The sequence below is a fragment of the Chrysochloris asiatica genome, unplaced genomic scaffold, assembly GCF_000296735.1.
Source record: "Chrysochloris asiatica unplaced genomic scaffold, ChrAsi1.0 scaffold00128, whole genome shotgun sequence".
Classification (NCBI taxonomy): domain Eukaryota; kingdom Metazoa; phylum Chordata; class Mammalia; order Afrosoricida; family Chrysochloridae; genus Chrysochloris; species Chrysochloris asiatica.
This window is the reverse complement of record NW_006408646.1, coordinates 1,643,228-1,666,259: the sequence shown is the minus strand read 5'-3', so window position 1 is coordinate 1,666,259 and position 23,032 is coordinate 1,643,228. Positions and strand designations below refer to the sequence as shown.

General features: G+C 43.7%; 1 protein-coding gene across 1 annotated transcript in view; it reads right to left on the bottom strand.

Moving 5' to 3' along the window:
* The window catches only part of SEZ6L (seizure related 6 homolog (mouse)-like), a 114,914-nt gene that overhangs the window by 79,731 nt on the left and 12,151 nt on the right, over nt 1-23,032 (bottom strand). The window contains exons 3-6 of the mRNA XM_006869294.1: nt 22,220-22,353; nt 20,684-20,876; nt 15,062-15,247; nt 5,880-6,045 (exon numbers count right to left, since the gene is read on the bottom strand). Coding sequence (XP_006869356.1) covers nt 5,880-6,045; nt 15,062-15,247; nt 20,684-20,876; nt 22,220-22,353 — 679 coding nt within the window. The remainder of the gene's footprint in view (nt 1-5,879; nt 6,046-15,061; nt 15,248-20,683; nt 20,877-22,219; nt 22,354-23,032) is intronic.

Below are 23,032 nucleotides of genomic sequence, written 5' to 3'. Positions count from 1 at the left end.
CATAGAAGAATTGATGCCTTTGAGTTGTGGTGTTGGAGGAGAATACTAAAAGTGTCATGGACTGCCGAAAGAACCAATAGATCTGTTTTGGAAGAAGTGCAACCAGAGTGCTCCTTGGAGGCCAAGATGGCTAAGCTTCGTCTCTCCTACTTTGGACACATTGTCTGGAGAGAACAGTCTCTAGAGAAGGATGCCATGCTGGGTAAGGTGAAGCGTCAGAGAAAAAGAGGAAGACCCCCAATGAGATGGATCAGCCAGGTGACATCATTGATGGCGTCAAGTGTGGCGGCGGTAGTGAGGTTGGCCCAGGATCGGACATTGTTTAGTTCTGCTGTGCATGGGGTCGCTATGAGTCAGTTCCGACTCAGTGGCACCTGACAACAACAACAACATGCTTGCTTCTAAGGAGCATTCTGGCTGTACTTCATGCAACCCAGATTTGTATGTTATTCTGACAGTCCTTGGCACTTGTAATATTCTTCTCCTACACCATTAACTCAAATGAATCAATTCTTTTATGGTTTTATTCATAGTCCAATGTTCACATGCATATGAGGTTATTGAAAATACCATGGCTTGGGTCAGGTGTGTGTACCTTTGTCCTCAAAGTGACATCTTTTCTCTTGAACACTTTAAAGAGGTCTTATTCATCAGACTTGTCTAATTCAATATGTCATTTGAATTCTTAACTGCTGCTTCCACGAGTGTGGATAGTGGATCCAAGCAAGATGAAGTATTGACCATGTCTTTTCTCTATATATCATAATGTTATTTATTTGTCCAGTTGTGAGGACTTTTGTTTCTTTACATTTAGGTGCAACCCACATTAGGGCTGTGGTCTTTGATCTTCATCAATAAGTATTTTAAGTTTTCTCCACTGCCAGTAAACAAGGCTGTATCATCTGCATATCACATGCTGCTAATGAGCCTTCCTCCAATCCATATGCCACATTCTTCATATAATCCTGTTTCTTGGATTATGTGCTCAACATGCAGATTGAGTAAATATGGTGAAAGAATACAACACTGATGCACACTTTTCCTGCTTTTAAACCATTAAGTGTCCCCTCGTTCCATTCAAATGACTGCTGCTTGTTCTATGTACAGCTTCCGCATGAGCACAATTCAGTGTTTTGGAATGCCCATTCTTCACAATGTTATCCATAGCTTGTCATGATCCACACAGTCGAAAGCCTTTGCATAGTTAACAAAGCACAAGTATTTCTGGTATTCTCTGCTTTCAGTCAAGATCCATCAGACATCAGCAATGTTATCCCTCACTCCATGTCCTCATCTGAATCCAGCTTGGACATCTGGTTGTTCCCTGTCAATGTAGTGTTGTAGCTGTTTTTGAATTATCATCAGCAAAGTTTTACTTGCAGGCATATTGATGATATTGTTAGATGATTTCTGCATTCTGTTAGGTCACCCCTCTTTGGAATGGGCACAATTATGGATCTCGTTCAATCATTTGGTCAGGTAGCTATCTTCCAAATTTATTGGTATGAGTGACTCCAGTGCTGTATCAGTTTGTTGAGAGTCCACTTTTCAAATTATTGGCTAACAGTGTCTATTTGATTCATTTATTATGATTTAACTAACATTCAGAAAATACTCACTTTAATTACTCCTTTTCCCCTCTCTGCTCATTCCTGTGGTCCAGTATGAATTTAAACTTGATTAATCCCAGCATCATTCAGAAGAGGCAAACTTGAGGTCCAGGCTTCCTTCTCCAAGAATTGCAGGCCTGAATTCTTAATCAGAGTCTTCAGGGAGAAGGATTAGAGATTTGTTTTTATAAGAGTCCCCATGTCATTTTGATGCTACCAAATGCCACACTTATGTTACCCTTTAACACCATAACTTAGTGATATGGAGTTGTTAACAATAAAGATGGATATCTTTTTTTAAAATGTTTTATTGTGAATTATGTGATAGTTTACATGGGAGAACATTAGTTTTACATTCATCCTATCATATATCGTTTCATTGCCATGGTTACAATCCCCTCCATGCATCATCACCCAACCAAAGGGTAAACACTACAAGCCTGCCCCCGGTCATCAGCACACAGCCCTTCACCCTCTCTGTGTCTAAAGTCCCCAGCAGCTCCATCTCTCCACGTCATCATCTCTACCTCCGTCTCAGGCATCAGTGCTTCTCTGGGTAGGGTCCTGCTCTCCGTTCTTCTCCCTTGATGGACCCAGGGACCTCTGCTCCCAGACTGAAAAGTTAATCACTCCCCTCCTTGCCGCAAAACGTCTACCTTTACATTTCCAACCCTCACAATCAGTCCTGATAACAATTATTCACTGTTGTATCACAAGAGACCTATCCTATCCGCATTTCATTTCATCAGCCCTGACTAGAAAGATTAGATACTACTCAGTGGAGATTCTACCTTCCTCCACACCCTCTGGATCTAGGTTCTCTCTTGAAAGCTTATAAGCCAGTCACTTCTTCCCTTTGTAGCACCCCCCTCCCCATTTTGGGTAGCCAATGTCCAAGTTGCCCATTCCTGTCTACTCTGTGTATGGAGGGGGTGGGAATGATCCTTGCTGTAAAGATTTGTTCCCTCTTTTGAGCTACTGCATCCATAGGTGTAGGTCAAGTTCATCAACTTGTATCAGATTACTCTTTTTTTCCTCTTCTTTCTTCTTCTAGTTGAGCTCTGATCATCCAGTCATTGAAGCCAGGTCAAGTGGGTATTATCTGCAAGTGTGGGTTTTCTTGTGCCTATGCCCTCTTTTCTTATCAGCTGGATGCTTCACTCTCCACTCTAGTCCTCTGTGGCTATGTCACTGACTCTGGGCCAAAGTGTTCCCAGGTCTTGCCACATTGCTGGCCAACCTGGTCTCCACCCGGGTTCACAGGAGTCTATTGAACGTTGTAGGGCTTAGCTCGCCACTTCATTGCAGTTTTTCCCTCACTTCTCCTTATCGGTGATGAACCTGGTCACGAATCAGAGCGTGTATTCCCATAGAGTCTTATTCTTGGAAGGGGGTTTGCTCTGAGGAGACCTGACCACTTGCCTTGATGTCTCCTGGGCAAGCAACTTGCTTGTTCTTGTAGTAACAGTCGGTCTGCCTATATTGTTTTGTATTTTTCCTATCTGTCTTTCTTTCAAGAAGTATCTTCTGTTCTAGCTGCTCCAGGCTGGTCTGCTCGTCCTTTCAAGTGGAAATTTCCTACCTCTGAAGATTCTGGCTGTTGTTCAGGCTTCCATCTATTGTCTTATGTAATGCAGAGGCTATACAGGAAGCCTCCTTCACTGGGCACGCTGTAGCCCATTTTAGGTATTCCAATCAGTTACAGGCAGAAAACTGACTTAAAAGCTTTCTATGGTGATATTTCTGGCTATTCCTTTCTCTCTCCCTCCAGTGTCTATTTTATAATATAATGCAAGGAAAACCAAGATTTAAAACACAGCCAAGCATCTTAATGTTATTTCTCCCCCTTTTGCCCATTCCAACCATGTCTCAGTCCCTGTATCCCAGAGCACTGTTGTTCCAAGGCTGTGCATACATCATTATTTACCTCTGTCCCACTTAGACCATGGAAACCTGCCTAATTGTTCTCCCATCTGCTTTGTTCTTCTATTCCCCTCTCCTTTCTTGTATATTGCCCCCCTCCCCAACACCCAAACTATCCTGTGTCTATCCCCTGCCCTGTGCTCCACCTTCCCCTCCTTCCCCTCACTCCCCCCACACCCCAGCAACCAGCAAAGAATCCACCTCCCTTTAGTGGACAATAGCGGTCCTATGCAGTATTTCTCCTTTTGTGACTGACTAATTTCACTCAACATAATGGGTTCAAGGTTCATCCAAGTTAAGCGTTGGCTTGCAGCTTCCTTGTTATTTTTCAGGGTAGTATAGAATTCCATTGTGTGTATGTACCACAGTTTGTTTATCCATTCTTCAGTTGATGGGCACTTAGGCTGTCTCCATCTTTTAGCTATTGTAAATAGTGCTGCTACGAACATTGTTGTATGTATATCTTCTCATGCCATGGCTCGTATTTCTTGTGGGTAAATACCAAGTAGAGGAATTGCCGGATCATAAGGTATTTCTATTCCCAACCTTCTGAGGAAGCGCCAAATTACTTTCCAGAGAAGTTGGACCATTTTGCAGTGCCACCAGCAATGCAGGAGTGTCTCAGTCTCTCCACATCCCTGCCAGCATTTATTGTCCTCTACTTTTTTGAAAGGTGGATATCTTGTAGGGTAAATGATTCAATGATCTAGGGATTTATTTCTTATATGTTGGATCCTTTCTGAATTAAAGAGTTAGTATTTTAGATTTGAAGCTTCAGTGAAGTCAGGTGACTAGAACTTTAAGACCAAAATCTGTTGTTAGGTGCTATTGAGTTGGCTTTGACTCATAACGATTCCAAGCCCAACAGAATGAACACTTCGCAGTCCTGCTCCAACCTCAACATTATTGCTATGTTTGAGCCCATTGCTAAGTCCCAGAATTCTAAGGTTCTGAGATTCTGAACCTAGTGGTTGCTCCCAGTGTCCTATATCTATGTCTCCTCAGAATTCCTTGTTTCTTACATTTGCTGCTGCTGGCCCTTGAGGGGCAGTGGATTAAGCATTCAGTTGCTCACTGTAAAGTTGGTGGTTCAAACTGCCCAGTGATTCTGAGGGAGAAAAATGAGGCTGTCTGCCCCTGTGAAGATTTACAGTCTTGGAAACCCTAAGGAGCAGTCCTACTCTGCCCTATAAGGTCGCTCTGAGCTGGAATCAACTCGGTGGAAGTGGTTTGGGTTTGGTTTCCTACACAAAGTTTCTGAGATTGTTTCCCCTCAGGGATTTCCCTGATCACTGGAGCATATTCAATCAGCACAAAAGGTAGTAGAACATTTTGGGGAGTTAGTATGCCCCAGCTCCTTCACTCCCACCATAGGACCACGATGAGACATGCTCAACCCAGTCTCCCAGCAGCCTCCAGGGGAGAGTCCCAATTGCTCATCACAGTCACGGCTCACTAACATATATTGTGTTGACTTCCTCCTCATCCCTGTCTCACCTTCCCACGCTCCTACCTAGGATCAGCTCTCAAATAAGCTACTTGCCCACACAGCCTTGTCTCAAGACTGTTTCCAAGAGAACTCAACTGAGACAACAAGTCTAAACATAGATCAGAATTTTCTAGAATATTAGAGTTTTAAGAGCATAGATTCTATGCCTAACATTTAGACTCCACAAATATGCTCTTGCTTTGTACCATCTATCTGGTTCTTTCATATGCATACTTTTATTTTCTTCATCTCAACTTCTTACCATATTGTTGCTGTCAGGTGCCGTACAGTGTACTTCAACTCAGGGGGACCTCATACAACAGAGTAGAACTCACCTGTAGGGTTTTCTAAGTTGTTATCTTAACAGGAAGTACCCTAGTGGTGGCTTGGGTTGGGCATTGAGCTGCTAACCACAAATTTGGCTGTTCTAATCCACCAGCCACTCCTTGGGAGAAAGACAAGGCTGTCTGCTTCTATAAAGATTTGCAGTCTTAGAAACACCAGGCTCCTTTCTTATCATACCAGAAGCGAGTATTGTCTACTTCCTTCCTGTTCTCCATGGAGCCTAATGAATATTTCTCCTTTGTTCAATTGCTAGAAAGGATTGTTAGAGCTAGAAGAGCAATGCAATGCAGCAAGAAAGTGAACATTGGTTCCCTTCTTGCTTCTAATCCCATTCTGCTATGTGACCTGGAGTGAGGCCATTCCCTTTATATGGCCCAGCTTCTTTATCTGTAAAAGGAAGAGATCAGAGCTTAACAGATTTCAAGCTCTTCCTTTCTCAACCTTCAGCCATTTCCAGATTCCAAATCTCTAGCCACATACTAATCCTCTGGGAGGGAAACTGGAAGGCTTACCTGTCCTTCTCGTTCAGCGACAGCCTCTCAAAGTGCAGATGCAGTTTCTGGCCCTCTGGGGCTTCAATGATCCACACACACAACTGGCTCCCATTGCTCTTTCCAGGGTAACTTGGGGAGAGGACGCGGCCGATGGTGGCATTGTATACTGCTCCTCCACAGGGGGCTGGAACCAGAAAGCAGAAGTGGGTGAGGAGTGGTGTGGAGAAGCACAGAGAGAGGAAGTGAGTGTTTCATCCTCACCTGATATTACCCTAAGCCCTGTGTCACTGCCTTTGAGGCCTCCACTGACTCATGGTGACAATAGAACATAATGCTGCCTGGTCCTAAGCCATCCTCATGATCTTTGTGGCTCAGACCATTGTCATCCACAGGGTATTCATTGAATGATTTTTGGAAGTAGATCACCAGGTCTTTCTTCCTAGTATGTCTTAGTCTGGAAGCTTCACAGGAACTTTTCAGTATCACAGCAACACACCATCTATCCACTGACAGACAGATGGTAGCTGTGCATGAAGTGCATGGGCTGGTAATCCAACCTGGGTCTCCATCATGGAAGAAGCCCCAGTTATACAGTGGTTGGCTAAGTGTTCACCTGCTAACTGAAAGGTGAGTGGTTCAAGCCTATCAGCTGCTCCATGGGAGAAAGATGTAGCAATCTGCTTCCATAAAGCTTTACAGTCTTGAAATCCCTATGGGACATTTCTACTCTTTCCTCTACGGTCACTTTAAGTCAGAATCTAGCTTGATGGCAATGGGCTTGGGTTTGATTTTGATCCATCATTGAAGTAAGAACTCTACCACTGAAACACCACTACTCCTAGCATTATCTAGGGTGAAACACCAGAGAACTGGGTGAGGAGAGGGACAATGAAAGAGCCTCTTCTACTGGGAAGAGAGTAATTTCATCCTGTTTGATGGGAGATTTTGCTCCATGATAAGACCCATCAGCATGTGTATTTCATGGTAAGGAATGACTGCAGTTTAAGGACCTTTTCTTGATCCTGGCTGGTTCCTAGTCCTTAATGATAAACTGAAAATGAAGAAGGATGTAAACAAGCAGTTCACAAAAGAAATATACATACTTAACAAGCACTAAAAATTCAGCCTCACTAGTAATAAAAGAATTGCATATCTAAGCGACATTCCATTTTCATCTACCTAATTGGTCAAGAAAGAATGCCCTAATAAAACGCAGAGACAGGAGAGGTGATGGGATGTGGTCATTCTCATTCATAACTGCTTAGAATGTAAGTTGCTAAGACTTTCCAGGAAAGCAAATTGATGAAAAGTTTAGAAAATATGTTCAAACCTTTTGACCCAGTGTCTTAGTTATCTAGTGCTGCTAAAACAGAAATGCAGACGTAATTCAATCAATAGCACCCGATCATCATGGTTTGGGACATTTATCCTGAGGAGAGATTTAGAGATTTGCACCAGGATTGGCAAATGAGGATATTCATTGCAACATTGTTTCTAAGAGTGAAAAATGAGAAGCAACACAAATGTCCACTCACAGATGCTTGGTGAAATAAATTACATTCTACCCATACAGTTATTAAAACCCAAAATCTGAAAGTGCTTCAAAAAGTTAATGAAAAAATGGTAATGAAAAGATCATGATTTCCCCCTGACCCAAAACTTTCTGAAGCTGACTTGTACAAGAAAATACTATTTTTAAGTGAAAAAGGCAAGCTAGAATAAGGTGTGCCATATGTATATCAACTAGCTATTAATTAGCAAGGATCAGTTGAAACTGTGAATATCTTTTACATTTTAAATTTCTTACAATTTTCTCACAAGAACCATGCATTACTTTTATCATAAAAATCAAATAAAGAAGTATTAAAAACGGATTTGTTAGCTGGGAAGAGGCATGTAAACATGATGGTGTATTCTTAGTCTTAGGAGATGTTTGGTTCTGAGGTTTCTGGATTTCTATTTACAATTTGGGAGAGCTCTTCTAAGTCTTCCAAACCCAAGGTGAGCTGGTGGGAAGCAGGCACTTTCCTTAGAACTGGGCAGTGAGTCTTGGCGGAAGGGGCATAAATTACAACAAGAGTCATAATTAAGACTCAACCCAGATTTAGAAGTATTCAAAGTAGAACAGACCTATAAGACTGAAAACAGTGAACCAGAGATACATATGCAACAACAACAATAACAAGAAACCCACAAGTTAAAAGAGGGTTACAGAACTTTCAAATGAAGAAATCATATAGATTTAAAGAAGAAAAGAAATGAAAATAAACTAAACTGTAACTGTAAAAGCTAGATTAAGTCTTATTCCTAGCCCTAGACCAACCTTTACCCCTAACACTAACCCTGTTGCTAGTCAATGCTGCCAAGTCGGTTCCAACTCATAGAGACCCTGTATAGGGTTTCTGAGGAGAGATTGTTGAGTTTGAACCACCAAACTTGCAGTCAACAGTCCAGTGCTTAACCTACAGCACCATACCAGAACGCTACACTAACCCTAGTCCTAACCATAACCCTAAAAGAAGTCCTAGGCTTAACCACAGTCCTAACCCTAATCCTTATTCCTTATACTACCCACCTTCCCTGCCAAAGAACTGATAAAACAAAACAAAACAAAACGAGCCATGATCAAACAAAGCCATATACCAAGACCAGGATTTCAAGTCCTAGGAGCTATCTCTCTCTTTTAGGAGGATCAAAGAAGATTGAAAAGTCTTTCTTCCAACGTCTCTTTGCTCCTTCTTCATTACCAGCATAATGGCAAGTAAAGCAAAAGTTGAAGTGGTCGCTGGAACTTCATCAGGGAGGGTAAAAACCTTGATCTCTACTTTGTGGACAATATGGATTTTTCTCTGGACTCCCTCTATCCTTTCCTACAGGTTTCTTATCAAATAATGTCATCCATCATTCTTCCTCTTCTCTTCCATCTTTCTTCACAGCACTAATCAGAAACAGAATATATGTCTTGGTTTATTTGTTGTGTTATTATTATTATTATTATTGGGTTATACCAACATCTCAAAGCATTCCTGCTATGTAGTATATGCTCCGTTATTTGTTAAATAAGCACCTATAATTATTTCATGGTAGAATAAAGAAGCCCAAATGTGTTAAGATACTTGCTCAAAGACACAGAGCAATAAGTTCCAGAGTTGGGACTCAGGCTTAAATTGTCTCGCTACTGCTATTTCCACCCTGGGAGCTCTGGTGATGCAGTGGACTAAGAGTCGGGCTGCTAACCAAAAGGTAGGTGGTTTTTACCGAACAGCCACTTCACAGGAGAAAGAAGCAGTAATCTGCTCCCATAAATATCTACAGCCTTGGAAACCCTGTGGAACTGTTGTACTAGGGTCCATAGGGTCATGATGAGTTAGAATCAACTGGGCAGTAGCTTTTTCTTCTTCTTTTTAATTCCATGCTGACGGTGTCATATTCATGATGATAGTGACCTGACCATTGGACATACAGTGGCTGTTGAACCAACCCTAACTCATGGCACCCACCCCCATGTGTGTCAGAGAAGAACTGTGCTCCACAGCGTTCTCAATGGCTGGTTTTTCAGAAGTAGATGGCAGGGCTTTTCTTCTCAGTGGACTCAAACCTCCATCTTTTGGATATCAGTGGAACATGTTTACTGTACCACTCAGGAACACCGCAAGGAGCATAGAAAGTGTTTTCTAAATGTCTGCTAAGGAGTCCTGGTGTGGTGCTGTAGGATAAGCATGATACCATGAGGTCAGTTTGAACTGCAAAGTTGGAGGTTCAAACTCACCAGCCACTCCTCAGAAACCCTATAAAGGGCCGCTATGAGTTGGAACCAACTCTATGGCATTTAACAACAATGACAAAACAAAACAATAACTTTTCTGCACTTCTACACCTCTAGAGTTAGGAGTGTGGTGCTGTAGGATAAGAACTCAACTGCAAGGTCAGTTTGAAGCACAAGGTTGGAGGTTCAAACTCACCTGGAAACCCTATACGGGGTTCCTATGAGTTGGAACTTGATGGCACTGAACAAAAACAATAACAACAGAGTTAGGGGTATATGGACTCTAGGTGTGGCGTTGTAGGATAAGCACTGGACTGCTAACCACAAGGCAGGTGATTCAAACCCAACAGTTGCTCCTCAGAAACCCTATGCAGAGTTGCTGTGAGTTGGAACCGACTTACCGGTATGTATCAACAACAACAGAGTTAGGGGATTCCTGGTGCAGCTCTGTAGGAATTGCACCACCTCAAGGTCCTGGGAAACCCTATACAGGGTTGCTATGAGTCAGAACAAATAGGCAACTGTGTTAGGGTAAATCTTGACACACACCAGGTACATAATATAACAAATGAATGACTACATAACTGTATGGAGCTTGCAGCAGGAGAGAAAGGTGGACAGCCTCCTCCCTGCTCTGGATTCCTTTGTTGTGGCAGATAGCAAACACATTGTCAAGCAGTAACACCCTCGGGACAGGACCACGGACAGAGCACCAGCTGCCTTTCTCTGTCTAGCCCTTCAGTCTTATAGTGGGGATTATACTCCCACTGTAGAGCCGGACCTATGCTCAAACCTCACCTGTGTCACCCACCTCTTATAGTAAGTCACTTAAGATCTCTGAACCTCACGTTTTGGTGGTTGTTAGTTGTCTTTGAAGAGGCTCTGTCTCATGTCGACCTTAAGTGTAACATAAGGAAACGTTGCCTGCTAACAGGGCTGTGTTTTGTTCAGAACCATGGATAGAGCCCCAGTTTCATTCCTACATCTTCCTCATGCTTCTTAGCATGTTTGAGTTCATTTTTGTGGCTATTTGTGTTAATCCATCTCATTTGTTTCCCTCACTTTCATGGAACCTCCACCCTATGTCTAGTCTCAACACTTTGTTGTTGTTAAATGCCGTGGAGTTGGTTTCTGAGGAGTTGCTGGTGGATTTGAACTAATGACCTTGAGGATAGCAAGCAGTACAGTGATTATCGTACAGTGCCACACCAGCACTCTGTTTAGAATGATGGTAATAATCTCACTCACTTTATAGGATTATGGTGAGACATTAGTGAAATAGTGAATTGACAGAGTACTTGGAACCAACCTAGATTTAGATTCCCTAAACATGCTGTTGTTGTCGTTAAGTGCCGTCGAGTTGGTTCTGACTCATATCGACCATGTATAGGGTTTCTGAGGAGTGGCTAGTGGGTTTGAACCACTGACCTTGCTGCTAGAAGACCAGTGTTTATCTTACAGCACCACACATAGCTGGTGTTATTGCTCTGTAGCTCAGAAGCTGCCACAACAGAGTACTCTGTTTCTGGTTGGGGGTGCTGACCATCTGTCCTCCTGAGTGGCTGCTCATTTACTGCCTTTCTGCTCCTTTCCTTGCCTTATTAAGCCGACTGATGGCTCTGTTTGGCTTCAATTTGCTGGCCATGACTCCCTATCCATCTTTCTTAGCACAAATTGAGGTTTAATTCCTCTCTGATTTCACACATAGATAAAAATTAGCATGATAGAAGTGTGGAGACCCAACTGCTCTAGGAGGTTTCTTTTCCCATAGTACAAAAGAAAGAAAGAAAGGAAGAAAACAAACAAACAAACAAACAAACAAACAAACAAAAAGATAAAATTCTGAAGGGCTGAAGGGTCTTGTGGCAAAAGTACTTCAACAATGAAATCTCAGGCTTTATCATAAGCTATCATTCACATTTTGAATTCTGCTTGATTATGAATTCCTGGAGGGCAGGAATTATGTGTCATGCTCCTTCCAGTGTTTTCCTCCTTCTTACTCATGACTTAGCACACAATAGGAGTTCAATACTTTCCCCAGGGAGTCAAACTAGGTTAACAGGTTGCCTTCAACATACAATTTCTTCCTCTGTAAAATGGGAATAAGTGATCCCCTCTATATAGGATTGCTGAGAGGATTAATGGTATCCTCTAACATGGTTTATGGTTTTAGGATCCCTGGCAATGTAGTAGACTAGGAGATGGACTGCTAACCACAAGGTCAGCAGTTCAAATCTACCAGTTGCTCCACGAGAGAAAGAGGAGGCATTCTGTTCCTGTAAATATTTACAACCTTGGGAACCCTACATAGGGTTGCTATGAGTAGGAATCGATTCGAAAACAACCCCCAGAATGGTTGGCACTGGATTGCTAGCAAGAAGGTCTGTGATTTAAACGTGTATTCAGGGTCATTATAAGTTGTAAGTGTTTTGATGACACTTAACACCAACAACAGCTAGTATGGTGCTCAACACACATTGATTGAGCTGAAAATGGCAACAGTCACAATAAACTCAAATGCAACAAAAGAAGAAAAACAAACAGATAAAATTGGAATTCATCAAAATGAAAAACTTTTGTGCCTCAAAGAACACTATTAAGAAAGTGAAAAAGATAAAACACAGAATGGGAGAAAATATTTGTAAATAACGTATTTGTTAAGGGTCTAGCATCTAGAATACAGCAAGAGCTCTGACAGTTCAGCAATAAAAAGACATATGACTCAATTGGAAAATGAGCAAAGGAGTTTCAACATTTCCTCAATGAAGACAGACAGATTCACCCAATTTATATAAAAAGACACTTAACATCACCAGTTATTATGCACTATCCTAAGGAGCTCTGGTAGCGTAGTGGTTACGAATCGGGCTGCGAACCTTAAGGTCAGCGGTTCGAAACTACCAGCCGCTCCGCGGGAGAAAGACGAGGCTTTCTACTCCCGTAAGGATTTACACCCTCGGAAACCCTGTACAGGCTCGCTATGGGTCGGACCCGACTCGACGGCACTTAACAACAACAACAATGAGAGATCACTTCATACTCCTTGTTGTTGTTAAATGCCTTCGAGTCAATTCCAATTCATAATGACCCTGTATAGGGTTTCCAAGGAGCAGCAGGTGGATTTGACTGCTGATTTTGTGGTTCACAGTCCAGAGCCGATCCTATAGTGCCACTCTAGGAGTCCTCATACTCATTAGGATGGGTATAATAAAAGAAAAGAAAAAAGAAGCATTGGGGAGGATGTGGAGATATTGGTACTTGAATACTTCTGGAAGGAAAGTAAAATTGTGCAGCTACCATGGAAAACATTTTGTCATTTCCTAAATAAGCAAAACCTAAAGTTGCCATTTTGTGCTAAGAAGAATGACATTGTATTCATCATCAAAAAGAATCTTTCAACATCTACCTTGAAATACAATGCTTTCTGTGATAGGATAATATCCATGTGCTGAAAAGGAAGATTTGTCTGTCAGTTTGTTGTATTGTGGTGGATTGTATGTTCCTGTGATGCTGGAAACTATGCCACTGGTATTTTAAATACAAGCAGGGTCATCCATGGTGGACAGATTTCAGGGGATCTTCCCGACTAGGCAGACTAGGAAGAAGGAGAGCCAGACTACTTATGAATGTAGAGCCACCGAAAACTTTATGAATGGCAGTGGAACACTATCAGATAGCACCAGAAAACACTCACAGAAGCAGCATTCAAGAAATCAAACAACATATTGCATTAAGCAAATCTGCTGCATGGGACCTCTGCTCAAGAGTGAAGATGTCAGTTTGAGGAGTAAGGTGAACCTGACCCAAGTCATGATCTTTTCAGGAGCTTCATGTGCATGTGAAATTAGGACAGTGAATAAATAAGGAAGACAGTAGAAGAAATGCATTTGAGCTGTGACGTTGGAGGAGAATATTATAAGTACCATGGACTTCCAGAGGAACAAACCAATCTGTTGGAAGAAGTGCAGCCAGAATGCTCCTTAGAAGCCAGGATGATGAGACTTCATCTCTCATACTTAGGACATATTATCAGTAAGGACCAGTCCCTGGAGAAGGATATCATACTTGGTAAGGAGGAGGTCCAGAAGTAAAGAGGAAGACCCCCAACTAGATGGATTGGCACAGTGGCAGCAGCAATGGGTTGAAGCATAACAACAATTATGAGTGTGGTGCAGGACCAGGCAGTGTTTTGTTCTATTGTGAACCGGGTCATGATGAATCGGAACTGACTTAATGGCACCTAACAAAAACGACAACAGCGTTGTCATAGTAATCCTCTGTATAGAATGAAACACTACCCAGTCTTGTACCATCCTCACAGTCTTGCTCTGTTTGAGCCCATTGTTGCAGCCACTGTATTAATCACCTTTTCGAGGGTCTTTCTACTTTTTGCTGACCCTTTACTTTATGAAGCGTGATATGCCTCTCTAGGGATTGGTCCCTCTTCATGACATGTCCAAAGTACATCAGATAAAGCCTTGCCACCCTGGCTTCAAAGAACCATTCTAGCTGTATTTCTTCCAAGACAGATTTGTTCATTCTTCTGGCAGCCTATGGTGTATTCAATCTTCTTTTACTGAACCATCATTCAAATACATCCATTCTTCCTCAGGCTTCCTTTTTCATTGCCAGCTTTTGTATGCATATGAGATGATTGAAAATATCCTGGCTTGGGTCAGGTGTGCCTTAAAACTCAAAGTGACGTCTTTGCTTCTTTTTTTTCCCTTTAGTACATTTAAGAAGTGTTTTTGTAGCAGTAGAGTATAGTAAAACTAACGATTAAATTCCTAAGTCTATACCACCAATCACTGAAAACAGAAGTTCAAATAAAATCTGACACTCAAATATTCATAGCAGCACTATTCACAACCCCAATTGTCCATCAGCAGATAAATAAAAGATTCTATATCCATGCAATGAATACTATTCCATCACCAAATAAGTAAAGTATGATACATGCTGCAATGTGGATGAACCTTGGAAACATTATGCTGAGTGAGAGAAGCCAGACACAAAAGGTCACATATTATGAGATTGTATTTATATGAAACATCCAGAATAGGCAAATATAATACTGAGACAGGAAACAGATTTGTGACTGGCAGGTACCACGGTGATAGGAGAAATGAGACATGACCACTTAATAGGTACAGGGTCTCCTTTTGGGCTGATGAAAATATTTTGGAACTAGATATTGGTGATGATTGTACAACCTTCTGATTGTACAAAATGTCACGAGTGGTGAATTTTATGTGTATTTCACTGCAATGGAAAGAAAAATTAAAATGGAAACAGTCATTTGTACTGGGGGTGGGGGTGGGGAGGAGGTCTCTTCTTTTGTGCTGCATCTGTTTTGATGCCCTGGGATGTGTGTGGTCATCCCTGTCTCCCTAGTCTGCCCATCGTATTGGGCCAGGCTGTGGCTTGAACTTACCTGAGCAGATGGGTTCTGGGCTGCTCCAGTGGGGCTTGGAGGCATTGATGCATGTCAGCATCTTGGCACCCTGGAGCTCATAGCCTGGGTGGCAGTGGAAGTGAGCCACACCACCTGAGTGCAGGTCCATCACGGTCACATCCCCATAGTCAGGTCGTCGGGGAAAATTACAGCTCAGCATGAAGGCTGGGAAGAAATGCAAAGACAGTACAGTCATCTCTCAGCAGGGGAAGCAAAGAACATCCTAGAGTCCATTTGTGCTGAGGAGCAAAGATGACACCCCTGGGGACTTTGAAATGCCAGGGGAGGATATTTTTGTGACTCTCATTGGTCAGATGGTGCTGAAAGTGTCTGGCTGGCACTTCCTTGAGGCCACAAAGTCCTCACCCTGCTTAACCAGGGACATCTAATTTGGAGGTGAAAAATGAGGTCTCCATACTTTGTTTAAAGGTCCCTGGGCAGCAACACATGATTTGCACTCAACTACTCACCTACAAATTGGCAGTTTGAATCCACTCAGTGTTGCCTTGGTCGGAAGGCCTGGCATCTGCTTCATATTACAGCCAAGAAAGCCCTATGAAACAGTTCTACTTTGTCACATGAGCTCACTATGAATCAGTATGTACTTGATGGTGATGGACTTGGCCTTGGTTTTCAAATCTTATCTGAGGCTCTCTCCAAGTGGGCATAGAGTAAGTTTGTCCTCAAGTATAGGGGAGGGTCAGGCAGTTTTCCCCAAATAGAGACATCTTCAAATACATCTTTGTATTTATTGCAAATGCAACTTGGACCAGAGTTAGAAGAACCAACTTTTCAGGTAATGCCCAAGAATATGACAATAACTGGCCTGGGACAAATTGAGGGTATGGACTTTAAAGGGAGACCAATATAAGTATATATTCATGCTCTATCACTTAGAAACTCTGTCTCCTAGCTATCTAGTGTTGCCAGAACACAAATACCATTTTAACAAAAATTTATTCTATCGTAGTTTAGGAGGCTAAAAGTCTGAATTCAGGGTGTTAGCTCTAGGGAAAGACTTTCTTTCTCTCTGTTGGCTCATGGAAAATGTTCTTGTCTTCTTTCTCCATCTGTGGACCTGGTGTCCCTTGACATTGGTCTTCCTTGGGTCTATGAGGTTCTCAGCACAGGGATCCTGTGTGCAAAGGATGCACTCCACTCCAGCTCTTCTTTTTTATTTTTTCCTGAAGGCCCTGAATCTCTGATTACTTCACTCTCCTTTTATCTCTTATCAGCTAACTCCCTTTACATGGGATCAGGGTTATGCTGAATAAGGGGAGGTGCATCCCACTGTAACCCCCTTACAACTGATTGGCTGATCACACCAGATCATATCATGGGAGATCGTTTTATTATCACATTACTGCCAGATTACATCATTACGTAACTGCTAAACCACTGTGAATCATGACCCAGCTACACTGACACATATGTTTTAGGGGCACAATCAAATTCAAGGTATTCCATCCCTCGACCCCCAATAATTCGTGTCCTCGCCACCTGCAAAACACATTCAGCCGATCACTTCATTGTAAATATCATAAATCAACTCCAAGTCTAAATTACATACTGGGTCAAAATTCCTCTTCATTTGCTTCCAAAGTACAGTGGTACAGCAGGCACAAGCTCCATTGAAGGGAAAGACTGCGTAATGGGCACCAAGAAAGCAAAAAACAGCAGACCAATTTATATTATCTTTCAAGGCTTGAAAACAATCCTCTGTTCTGTGAGACCATATAGTCACTGGGCCTTCCTTCTAGACATTGGGTGTTAGCCAGGCTTTTTGGATTCTGAGTGGTAGTCCCTCAGTCCTGGGTTGCAGTTTTACTAGATGGCAACTCTGCCACCTCAGCTGTGATCAACTGCACTCTTCGAAGTCCAATTGACTGGCAACCCCATCCCACAGCCCTGGCAGCTGGTTCTTCTGTCCCTTGGGCATGGCAGTCAAACCCATCAGCTTTGGGCAGTGGATCCTGCCTCACTCATGAACAGCAACCCAAAATTCCCAAACAGAGTTGGTGAAGATCTGGTTCTGAAACCTAGAAGGTTGTAGCCCCACCCTTTGGAGATTGAGGCAGCCTTGCTTCCTGTGCTTCTTGTCTCTTCAGCTTTTGCTTCCTGGTTCCATGACTGCTCTAACCCTCAGCCTTGTGGGCCTCTTGGCCTTTGCCCTGCTCAGGCAAGTGTTACAAAGCTCTTTAGCTCTGCCATTGTCTGGAGGCACCCTATTCTGCCAGTAAGCCTCAGCCTGAAGGCACTTAGCTCTCTTACTCCTTGGGTTGGCAAGTCTAACTTCATTGGCAAGTGTCTGGAGGTATCCCCCACACACAACTGTCTTGATCCATGAGTTGGCTCTTATACTATCTCACACCTTCTTTCACTGCTTCTCTGACATTGCCTTTCCATCAGCATTCTGGTGTTACAGTTCTCACTTCATTCTAAGCCTTCACCAGAAGTGCCTTTGACACCATAAATCCACCAACAGTCTCTTCAAAGTAACCTTGTTGTTGTTGGTGTGAAGTGTTTTCAAGTCAGTTCCAACTCATGGTGATCATGTATAGGGCTTCCAAGGAGCACTGATGGGTTTGAACCACTGACCCTGTGATTAGAAGCCTATAGCAACACACCAGGACTCCAGTGTAATCTAGGCATTTAGTATTCACTGCCATTGAGTAGATTCTTACTCATAGCTACCCTGTACAGGGTTTCTGAGGTTGTAAATCTTTACGGGAGCAGAATGCTGCATTTGTTTTACTCAGAGTGGCTGGTCAGTTTGAACCGCTAACTTTTTGGTTAGCAGTCCAGGTTGTGTGCTACAGAGCCACAATGCTTTTATGATTGCTGTTGTTGTTAAGGTTTCTGGGGAATGGCTGGTGGGTTTGAACCACTGATCTTGTGTAGTCCAGTGCTTATCCTACAGTGCAACACCAGGGCTTCAACTATTAGATACCTGGAAACTCTTCTAACTTTTACCTATTACCCTATTTCAAAACCAGTTCCACATTTTAGGTATCTGCTAGGCCAGCACTCACTCCCTGTACCAAATTCTGTCTTTCTTATCTAGTGTTGCTTTAACAGAACATGGCTCCAACCAACGGAACTTTACTCTAGCACAGTTCAGGAGGTATGGAGTCTGAATTCAGGTTGCCAGCCCTAGAGGAGGCGTTCTCTCTCTCTTGAATCAGGGGGTAGGTCCTTGTCTCCTTTCAGCATCTATTGGCCTTGGAGATCCCCATGTGCCTTGGCATCGGTCTGCTCTTGACTCTAGGAGGTTCTCAGTGCAAGGACCATGAGTCCATAACTGCCCAACTACTGAGAATCATGGTCCAGCCACATTGACACATATTTTGTAAGGACACAGTTCAATCCATGACACTCTAAGACACTAAGTGGCTTAGTGAAAAGCATCCCTCAAGTCCACTTTCCTCATTTTCCCAGCGTGGTTCCAAAAGATCAGCACTGGACTGCTAACCACAAGGCTGGCAGTTCAAATCCACCAGATGCTCCTCAGAAACCATATACTATGAGTCTGAACCGACTTGAGGGCACTTAACAGAGACAACCCTAAAGGAGTGGTGAGAGGACTGAATGAGACAAGTTAGAGAAGAGCCTCCAGAAAATACCGGTCCCATAGCTGCTGCTGTTATTGTTAAGTGCTATTAAATTGGTTCCGACACATAGTGACTCTGTGGGTTAGATTAGAACTGTGTTCCACAGGCCCTTCTTCTGAGGTGCTTCTTGGTGGACTTGAACCTCCAACCTTTTGATGAGCTGCTGAGTACATTTGTACCACCCAAGAGGCCCTGCAATATAGAATACCTGTTTCCTAGCACTAATTGGGAGGAAGGCCCCTGGCAGCACAGTGGGTTAAACTTTAGACTGCTAACCAAAAGGTCTACAGTTGGAACCCACCAGTCATTTCAAGGCAGAAAGATGTACTAGTCTGCTTCTATTAAGATTACATCTTTGGGAAACCTAGGGAGCAGTTCTACTCTACCCTATAGGGTTTCTATAGTCAGAATCAACTCATTGGCGGTGAAGTTTTCATTACCCACTCAATTCTGGCTCATAGCAGCCCTCTAGGGCAGAGCAGAACTTCTCCCTAGGGTTTTGAGGCTCTCAGTCCTTATAGAAACATATTGCCTCATCTTTCTTCTAAGGAGTGACTGGTAGGTTTGGGATGCCGACTGTGTGGTTAGCAGCCCAATGCTTAACCCACTGCACCACCAGGGCTCCTCAGTGGGTAATTGGGAGGAATAAATGCAGCCCCCTTTTTAAATGAACAAAGATGACAAAGAGTACAGAGGTTCTGATGAAGTGAGTATTCTCACACATCTGCTTCAGAAGGAAATATTAGAAATGAGTTGCTTTTTTCCTGAGATCTGGTCAATGTGATATGGGTGGGGGTGGTCTCCCATATCCAGATGTGTGGTTCATAACGTCACTTTCCATTCAGTTATTTTGGCAGCAGGTGCAGATGGAGGTGGTGGTGGTGGGGCAGGGTGGCTAAGAGAAGGGAGGAAGGAAAAGGAGACAAGATGTGAAGTAATAAGGAGGAAGAGAAGATGAGGTGGGGGGAATGGGAAGGGAGAAAAGGAAGAAATAAAAGATACCAAAAAAAGAGAAGGTGAAGAGAAGGAAGGAAGGAAGAGAAGAGAAAAGAGAAATATGAGCAGAAAGTAAGAGAGGACTTAGAAATAGACAAAAGAGAAAGAAAAATTGCAGCGGAAGGAAGAAGGAGAGAAAGAACCTGGTGTGAAAGCTCTACTGCAGTAATTTTGGGGTTTCAGGGGCCCACGAACAGGGATGAGAGAAAGTGGCTATGTTCATTTACCTCTATCAGAACTGGGGTGATTCTTTAGATCATGGTTGGTTTGATTGGCTGGCTATGCGCTGTGGAGTTGGTTCTGACTCATAGTGACCCTGTACAGGCTTTCCAAGGCTATAAATCTTTATGGAAGTAGAAAGCCTCATCTTTTCCCCACAGAATAGCTGGTAGTTTCTAACTGCTGACCTTGAGGTTGGCAGCATGACTCGTAGCTACTATGCTACCAGAACTCCTCTCAACCACAAAGGTGGTCAATGAACCATAATATATAGATTGGTAGAACCCGTGGCTTTACCACCAGAGAAATCACAGCTAGTGTTGTCTCATGATGGATTTCTTGATAGTTTCTTCATGCTCCTCATTTCTCTGAAATGATTAGATATTGTTATTTAATGTGCTAACAAAGAAGCAGATACTTTATCAAAGATTAAAAGAATATTTTGACAACTATATTGAAATATCACAGGTTTCCTTTAGAAAATGCTTTTAAACACACTATTTTGGACTCCTGATGTGACGCTGTAAGATCAGCACTGGACTGTGAACCACAGTGTCGGCAGTTCAAACCCACCAGCTACTCCTCAGAAACCCTGTACAGGGTTGCTACAAGTTGAAATTGACTCAATGTCACTTAACAACAACAATAATTCTGAAAAGGGATTCCATAGGTTTTGGAACAGATGAGGTTCCTGGCACAAGAAGTTTAGGAACCCCTGGTGCCCAGGGCAGATGGAGAGGGGGCACCTGCATCTCAGGAGCCAGGCTGACCCTACCTTGGTAGTGCAGTTGGAAGGTGCTGAGGCCATCCTCCTGAAAGGTCCGGAAGTAGATGGAGATGGTGTTGGTGGGACTGCGGATGACCTGGCCCTCCACCAGGAGTGTGTGGTTGGCCAGAACAGTCAGGGTGGGGCCATCCACCCCCCGGATGGAAAGCAGCTCCCCCTCGGACAGGTTCACACTTTTCACCTGGGGGTAAGTAGGGGCAGACAGAGAGAAACTCAGAAGTTGTTTTTGAGATAAGGACCTTGAGGTTGTCAATGTGGTACACCTCAACCAGCCCAGGCACTGCCCTCTGACATCCTCCTGTCCACCAGCCTAGACAATGAAACTGCCCCATCCCAATGGATCCCTGGGAATGTGTGGGCACCTCTTGTCTCCCCCAAGGCTGGGTGACAGAATGTGACCAAGCTGGGACAGAGGATTTATAAGGGGAATGTGATCTGTGAGCCCCAATCCCTCCATGTGGGCCTCAGGAGAGAGGCACTGCCAGGTTCATAAAGCTGCAGAACCAGAGCACTCCAACTCCTGTGCTAAGCTCTGGGACCTTCCTGCTGTGGTCCAAACTCCTGATGAGACCATACAACCAACTGGCTCAAAAACTCCCATGGCTTTCTGTGGTCCATCAGAAAAAGAAACAGATCCAAACTCTAATCTACCACCGAGGCTATCAACTTCCATCCTCTCCTCCACAGTGACTGGGACAACGCTCCACTCTTCAATCTGTTTCCTTGGCCCACATTAAAAAGGACTTTCTGAAACAGGGTGGTGAGCTGGGGGAGGCCTGGAACTAAGGTGACTGTGGGGAGGGTAATGCTAATAGGCATCTCTCTATCTCTCTTGCTTTTCCTCCTCTCCACCCTCTTTTTCTCTCTTTGCTGGTCTCTGCCTACACTTCGGTATTTACTCCTCTCAAGTCTTTTCGAAGCAGGCACATTAGTGTCTCTATTTCCTTGATGGGGGAGTTTAGGCTCAGTGAGGTGAGGTCCCTGGCTCAAAGTCATGCAACTTTAACTGGCAGGGTTGAGACTTAATACCTGGACATTTGATTCTAGAAATCAAGCCCCTCAGTGCTCTGCTTGCTTATTCTTCACTCACAGGCAGACAATGATCAAATGAAGCTGGTGGGACTTCTGAGAGTTTGTGTGTGTCTATGTGTGTACCTGCGTGTCTATGCCTGTGTTTGCCTGTGCGTCTTTGTGTCTATGTGTGTGCCTGTCTGCATGTGTGCCTGCATATGTCTGTGTGCTCCTCTGTGTCAATGAGTGTGTCTGTTGCTGTGTATATGCATCAGTGTGTGTGCCCATGTAATACGTGTCTGTGTGCATAAGTGGGGCTTCAGGGTAATGTTGTTCTGTGTGTAGCACCTCACAGATGATCAGCATAGCCTCTCCTTGTGCTCTAAGTTACTTCACTGGGGACTCAGCAGAACATACGTAGATTGAGAAGGGTTGGAATGCTGAAAGCGTGCCTCACTCAGACAATTGTCTAGGGACCACCTGCTAGCACCACGGACATCCTTCTGGGTTTACCTGCAGCTCCACCCCGTAGCCAGTGTAGACAGTCACGTTGTACGTGCACTCCAGGAAGCTGTTTAGGGGCAGCGGTGGGTAGTCGTTGGAGTCGATGTACCCCTCGGGGTCTGAGAAGCTCACGCTGCAGAGAGCTGGAGGGAGGGTGGCATTTTTGTTAGGGCACTGTGGAGCTCAGAGTAAGGTCCCAGGTGGCATGGACTGGAACGCACTCTCCGGGGACACCTTCATTCCCCCGTCTCCACCCTCCCACTGTTGTTCATGCTCCTGTCCTCCAGAATCAATGTGATGACACAAACCACAGCTGTGGGCGTGGGAGGACTACTTCCTACATGGTGCCAGGCAGCATGCTAACCTAGACACTGGAGGACACGTTTCATTCCCATAGGGGCAGGTGCTTCATTCCCATTTTAGAGACAAGTAAACCGAAGTTTAAGGTTGGCGATTCAAAGTTACCCAGAGCAGGAAAACAGCCTGGTGATCTTCTTCTGTCAAAATTACAGCCACGAAAGCCCCATTGGAGGCAGTTCTACCCTGTCACATGGAGTTGCTATGCATAAGAACGGATTAGAAAGCACCGAAACCACCAGCTGTTCTGTAGGAGAAAGATGAGGCTTTCTGCTCCTGTACAGATTTATAGCCTAAGACACCCTGTACAGGGTCACTATGAGTTGGAACCGACTCCACAGCACATAACAACAACAACATAAACAACATGCAGGCACACACACAAACAACCACCACCATTTGCCTGTCATTTTATCATACTGTGATGGCTTGGATATTGCTGTGATTCTGGAAGCGATGCCACAG